Genomic DNA, 7,172 nt, shown 5'->3' on the forward strand with positions numbered 1-7,172 from the left:
TTGGGCTTCCCCCTCCAAAACCCCGGTTCCCCACAGGTCCCCAGGCTTGTCTTGGCGGGGTAGGGGGGCTTGGGTGTTGGAGGGGGTGGAGTGTACTTCTTAAGATTTACTGAGGTGACAGCTTGGTAATATTCCAGAATCACACCCAAGCTTACCCATGTCAAGTTTACCTGTTTCCGTTCACCGGTGATGAGGTTTCAGGCCCCGGTCCGCCGCCGCAGCAGCGCTCCACAGGGCCGCCAACATTACAACACTAACATTAGCACCTAAAGTTGTCCTCAATCCTCACCAGGGTTGTTGATTTTTTTTAAATAAAAAAAATTGATTTTTTTTTATTCAAATCAGATTTTTTTTATCTAAGTTGATTTTATATATTTTTTTATAAATGAAAATAATTAAATGAACGTAAACCTCAATATTGTCTACATTAGTTTAAAACACATGTTGAAGTAACCTGGCTGGCTGTTTGAGCCAGTCCTAAGACTGACCAGCTGCAGCCAGCCAGCCAGCCATGGCCAGCACCACACCACAACTCTGTCTAGTCTCTTAACAGTCTAACCAGATCATGTCATGTTTTGGACATGTCCTCACTGAAATTGCTCAAAGAAAAATGACTGCAGCTTTAAATCAAAGTATCAGAAAAGACTGTGGATGACCTATGTGCGTATGTGAAGTAATTCTTTGAAAAATAGGAGAATATGTTTCAATTGTTTCCTTTACTGCAACCCTGATCCTCACGTTTGTAAAGTCATAGGATTTAGTGAATAAGTGAGTCTTCAGCGCTTTCTTGAAGATTGCCAGACTGCCGAAGTTCTTAACCCGTAGAGTACCGTTGACGCGTCTCACGCATTAAAAGCGATTTGCAGTCATATACCGTTGACGCGTCAGACGCGTTTGCAAATTACCGTAATTAATTGCAATTGAAAGGACGCTCCCGTGTGCATCTATACGCTCACATGGGTCAGAGCGTCGACTTGTGAGTCAGCCTAGCCTCTCCCAGGCCAATATGCCCCCAGGGGTGATGTCGACCCACATGGAAAGTGAATTTGGGCGTGTGACACAAACGAAATCAAGTCCGAAACAAAGTGACAGACTGTGGTGAGAGAAGTCCTTCATCAGCACACTGTCAGTAGACTGTCAGCACACTGTCAGCAGACTGTCAGCACATCAGTAGACTGACACCACGTCATCAGCACACTGTCACCCCGTCATCAGAACACCATCAGCACACTGTCAGCACGTCTTCAACCCCGTAACAGTCTGCCTGGTAAGCCATTTTTCGTGTATTTCCAAATATTTTCCTCGGCCAGTTTTCCGCCATGGTGCGGTGCACACCTTTGGGCAGAGTTGCCTTTGTCTGGGGTGTGCGTGTCCTCAAAGTCGCCTTTCTCAACTCTTCTGCCCATGACCGGAAGATTACCAAAATGAGACGGCTTTTTCAACTTCCCAAAGTCAAAAACATGACATAGGGAGTTTGTTGATGAAGGTGGCGATAAAACAACAGTTCTTGCTAGTTTGTGTTTGTGGTTTATGAAGCCAGTGTGTTCATTTTGTAGTCTTTCTAAAGTGAGGAAAGTGATCGGCTCAAATAGCTTGTTGAGCCGTGGGTCCTTGTTTAACCCCTTGACTGTGGATTTCCCACAATAAGACATCACCAAGCTACAGGAATGGAACAAAAGGTGGCTGCTACAATTCACTGAAGGAAAATGTAAAGCCATGCACTTTCGGAGGGGATATCCAACATACCAATACCACATGAGAAACACTCCATTATCCAACACAGAGGCAGAGAAAGACCTGGGATTATATGTTGCCAGGCTACCAGTGAAAGCCAAATCCGTGCCAATCACAGCCGATGGGTTAATAGGTAGGTACTACTTGTTATGTCTAATTCTCTCTCTCTCTCTCTCTCTCTCTGCGCGCGCGCGCGCTCTCGCTCTCTCTTTCTCTCTCTCTGGGCAACCAGATTCAAAAGGCTTCTAAATGACGAAGTACAGATTCACAGAGGTATGCGTGCTTATATAAACAATATATATAAAATATAATATATAAATTATATAAATAATAAAATATATATAAGGTCGCTACTTCGCGGATTTTCGCCTATCGCGGGGGGTTCTGGAACCTAAACCCCGTGATAAACTAGGGATTACTGTACTACCAAAGGCCGGCCTCACCTCAGCCGACCGGGCTCAGACCACTAAATCTGAAACCCCATCCTAGCAAAGTGACCCGCTGGTTATCCTTGTCCTTTGGGGCCCTGGGGTATGGGATAGGTCGGTGCAGCAGGGAGATCAGTCTTCATATTTTATAAGGTGAGTTGGGTGTGAGTGCGGCCTAAACGTATTGCACTAAAATAGCAATACCGTCAAGGACGACACGCGTTAGTTTTGTCACAATTACGGGATCTACAGTTCATTAGGAGCATTTCAGCACTGGCTACTTAGCGTCATTGCATGCGACACAGTTTCCTAACCCGGTGGTGGAAGCAGTGGGGATCATGTTTCTTAGTGGTCCCTCTAAGCGAGAAAAATGAGAAACAATCACCCTCACACAAACCGTTTCATAATATATATCAAAGCATCTGTGATCAGATTATGTATCATCTGTTTTGGGGATTTATATCATGGCACAACTTTGGCCCTTCGCTGCTACACGGCTAAGACGTCCTTTTCCTCTACAAAATATTGACAAATGGCATCGTTTCAATTGTTTCTAACGATGGCGATGATGTTTTCATTCCGGGAAGTTCTTACTTATCATACAGTGATGCTTTAACATGGTCTGGGGGGCAACAGTAACACAACAGTGACCTCGTGAGCTCCATGTCCACCCTCACCTGGCAGGGTTACCCACAGGAAACTCAGGAAATGGTCATCGCCATAGGCCTATGGAGGTGCGGCCAGCAGAACAGTGGCCGCACCCAGCCCAAGAATTGGGGGGAATTCTTTAAAATCTGACACACCAGAACAAGAAAAGTAAGAATTTTGCAAGATTTTGGGTCAGTTCTTACTTGGTCTCGGGTAATTCTTGGTTCTAGTCTCAGTCCGCGTTGTAAACTCGTAGAAATAGCATCCGTGCGCTTGTGTCATGTTTTCAGCACTACAGTGTCACTTTTTGTGCTTTAACCCGCTAGCAGCGACGGGCTAAAATTGTGGCTTTACCGTGTAGCAGCGACGGGTCAGATTTGTGGCTTTACCGTGTAGCAGCGACGGGTCAGATTTGTGGCTTTACCGTGTAGCAGCGACGGGCCAAATTTGTGGCTTTACCGTGTAGCAGCGACGGGCCAAATTTGTGGCTTTACCCTGTAGCAGCGGCGGGTCAAATTTGTGGCTTTACCGTGTAGCAGCGACGGGCCAAATTTGTGGCTTTACCGTGTAGCAGTGACGGGCCAAATTTGTGGCTTTACTGTGTAGCAGCGACGGGCCAAATTTGTGGCTTTACCGTGTAGCAGCGACGGGCCAAATTTGTGGCTTTACCGTGTAGCAGCGACGGGCCAAATTTGTGCCATGATATAAACCTCCCAAAATAGATGATACATAATCTGATCACAAACGCTTTGATATATATTATGAAATGGTTTGTGTGAGTGATGATTTTTCCTCATTTTTCTTGCTTAGAGGGACCATTAAGAAACATGATCCCCGTTGCTACTGGGTTAATAATGTCTATGTTCCAATATGCTGTATGTTGACATGTTCGTCCTCCCCCACAGAGTGTTGGGAGTGTTGTCCGTGGCCAGGTCCAGGCACGATGCTTCCACGTCTCCCCGCTGATCTCTGCGGCCTAGAAGGTTGCCATGTCCCACCTGGACCCTAGCTCGGAGATGCCCTACCCCAAGCTGCAGGCCAACTTAGATATCGTCCAACAAAGGTGTGTGAAAGGCTTTGAAGCTGACCCAGTGTGAAATGTTTGTTCATAAATATGTAATTTTCAAGAATACATCAAATCCTCCTCTCTTCCTCTTACTAATAGTCTTCTACCTCTTAAATATCAAGGGGCTTCGTGGTGCAGTGGTTAGCACACTCGCCTCACAACCGAGAGAGCCCGGGTTCGATTCCCGGGCGGAGTGGAAAAATTTGAGCGGGTTTTCCGATACCCTACGCCCCTGTCCACCCAGCAGTGTACCAGGTATTAATCGGGGGTTGTGTCCCGTCTCCTGGGGTCTGTTCCCTTCTCCCATAATTCCTTCCCCTTCTGTCTCTCTCCGGCATATGACCACAGATGTTGCGCCCACTAAACCAAACTTTCTACTTTTTTTAAAATTCCGCCGCCATGTTGCCTCTCTTTCTATCTTCTATCGATATTTTCACGCTGACTGCTCTTCTGAACTTACTAACTGCATGCCTCCCCCCCTCCCGCGGCCCCGCTGCACACGACTTTATACTCATGCTCATCCCTATACTGTCCAAACCCTTTATGCAAGAGTTAACCAGCATCTTCACTCTTTCATCCCTATACTGTCCAAACCCCTTATGCAAGAGTTAACCAGCATCTTCACTCTTTCATCCCTATACTGTCCAAACCCCTTATGCAAGAGTGTTTCCCATGTGGTATTGGTGTGCTGGATATCCCCTCCCAAGGTACAGGACTTAACATTTTTCTTCATTGAATTGTAGCAGACACTTTTTGCTCCACTCCTGTAGCTTGGTGATGTCTTCTTGTAGGAAATCTGCAGCCAAGGAGTTAACCGATCTTTCTAAGGCTGTTTCTTCCCCTTCCAGGCTGAGCCGCCCTCTCACCCTCTCGGAAAAAGTGCTGTACTCTCATCTGTCCGATCCTTCCAACCAAGAAATCGTCCGAGGCGAGTCCCACTACCTCAAGCTCCACCCAGACCGCGTTGCAATGCAGGACGCCACAGCACAGATGGCCATGCTTCAGTTCATTAGCTCTGGACTGCCCAGGGTCACCGTACCATCAACCATCCACTGTGACCATCTTATACAAGCACAGGTGAGGAAGTATTCTCTCTTTTTTACAGCAAAGGAGACAGCTCAAGGGCACAAAAAAAGGAAACAATAGAATGCAGCACAGCAATTGAGAATACATACAGTGGAAATGAGTTATTATATAAGATATGGTGTGTCAGGATGGGATGGTGGGGGAGGGGGGGCTTCGTGGTGCAGTGGTTAGCACACTCGCCTCACAACCGAGAGAGCCCGGGTTCGATTCCCGGGCGGAGTGGAAAAGTTTGAGCGGGTTTTCCGATACCCTACGTAGCCCCTGTCCACCCAGCGTTGTACCAGGTATTAATCGGGAGTTGTGTCCCGTCTCCTGGGGTCTGTTCCCTTCTCCTATGATTCCTTCCCCTCCTGTCTCTCTCCGGCATATGACCACAGATGTTGTGCCGACTAAACCAAACTTTCCAACTGTTCCCTTCTCCTATAATTCCTTCCCCTTCTGTCTCTCTCTGGCATATGACCACAGATGTTGCGCCGACTAAACCAAACTTTCCAACTGTTCCCTTCTCCTGTAATTCCTTCCCCTTCTGTCTCTCTCCGGCATATGACCACAGATGTTGCGCCGACTAAACCAAACTTTCCAACTGTTCCCTTCTCCTATAATTCCTTCCCCTTCTGTCTCTCTCCGGCATATGACCACAGATGTTGCGCCCACTAAACCAAACTTTCCAACTGTTCCCTTCTCCTATAATTCCTTCCCTCTTCTGTTTCTCTTCTCCTATAATTCCTTCCCCCTTCTGTCTCTCTCTGGCATATGACCACAGATGTTGCGCCCACTAAACCAAACTTTCCAACTGTTCCCTTCTCCTATAATTCCTTCCCCTTCTGTCTCTCTCCGGCATATGACCACAGATGTTGCGCCGACTAAACCAAACTTTCCAACTGTTCCCTTCTCCTATAATTCCTTCCCCTTCTGTCTCTCTCCGGCATATGACCACAGATGTTGCGCCGACTAAACCAAACTTTCCAACTGTTCCCTTCTCCTATAATTCCTTCCCCTCCTGTCTCTCTACGGCATATGACCACAGATGTTGCCCCCACTAAACCAAACTTTCCAACTGTTCCCTTCTCCTATAATTCCTTCCCTCTTCTGTTTCTCTTCTCCTATAATTCCTTCCCCCTTCTGTCTCTCTCCGGCATATGACCACAGATGTTGCGCCCACTAAACCAAACTTTCCAACTGTTCCCTTCTATAATTCCTTCCCCTCCTGTCTCTCTCCGGCATATGACCACAGATGTTGCGCCCACTAAACCAAACTTTCCAACTGTTCCCTTCTATAATTCCTTCCCCGCCCTCTGTCTCCGGCATATGACCACAGATGATGCGCCCACTAAACCAAACTTTCCAACTGTTCCCTTCTCCTATAATTCCTTCCCCGCCTGTCTGTCTCCGGCATATAACCACAGATGTTGCGCCGACTAAACCAAACTTTCCAACTTTTCCTTTGTGAATCTGTAGCTTGTGATTCTCCAAGATTACTATTCTTCATTGAATTGTAGCAGCCACTTTTTGTTCCATTTCTGTAGCTTGGCGAGGTCTTCTTGTAGGAAATCCACAGTCAAGGGGTTAACACTGCCTGACTTACAGATCGATGGCTCTCAGGATCTCCAGCGAGCCATTGAAATCAGCAAAGAGGTCTACAATTTCCTGGCTACTGCTGGGGCCAAGTATGGAGTTGGATTCTGAAAGCCTGGCTCTGGGATTATTCATCAGGTGGGTCACAAGGAATCACAGCTGTTACTTCATTTGTTTATTGATATATTTTTCACAACAAAGGAGACAGCTCAAGGGCAACAAAATACCCCACTTATATGTGCTTGGGGACTTTTTACAGTTCACAGCAGAATTGTTTCCCCCTAAAAGTTATCTCAAAACCTCCCTTGTTGAAGTGCAGAGATTTTATTCCTTCATATATATGTTACAGTAAGATTGTGAAACTAGGGATTTCGTGAAATCCCTAAAACTTTCAGGGAATTTGTGAAATTACTATTTCACTTAGGGACTTCATGAAATTACTAAAATATCTAGGGATTTGATGTATTTACTGAAATGATACTACAGTTATTTCATGAAATCCCTGATGATAGTAAATACATAGAACAACAGAAGATTTATTTTGAAATTTTATTCATAAATCATCATATCATAAAAATCATGTCAAGTAGAATGTATTAGTATAACATTCATGTTATTATGCAATGCAAGAATAG

At 45.9% G+C, this 7,172-nt stretch overlaps 1 protein-coding gene across 1 annotated transcript in view; it reads left to right on the forward strand.

The window, feature by feature from the left end:
• Positions 1–2,552: 2,552 nt before the first annotated feature.
• The window catches only part of LOC126996721 (aconitate hydratase, mitochondrial-like), a 7,020-nt gene continuing 2,400 nt past the window's right edge, over positions 2,553–7,172 (forward strand). The window contains exons 1-3 of the mRNA XM_050857467.1: positions 2,553–3,873; positions 4,725–4,953; positions 6,550–6,675. Coding sequence (XP_050713424.1) covers positions 3,800–3,873; positions 4,725–4,953; positions 6,550–6,648 — 402 coding nt within the window. The 5' untranslated portion in view covers positions 2,553–3,799 and the 3' untranslated portion in view covers positions 6,649–6,675. The remainder of the gene's footprint in view (positions 3,874–4,724; positions 4,954–6,549; positions 6,676–7,172) is intronic.

The sequence above is a fragment of the Eriocheir sinensis genome, chromosome 11, assembly GCF_024679095.1.
Source record: "Eriocheir sinensis breed Jianghai 21 chromosome 11, ASM2467909v1, whole genome shotgun sequence".
NCBI lineage: Eukaryota > Metazoa > Arthropoda > Malacostraca > Decapoda > Varunidae > Eriocheir > Eriocheir sinensis.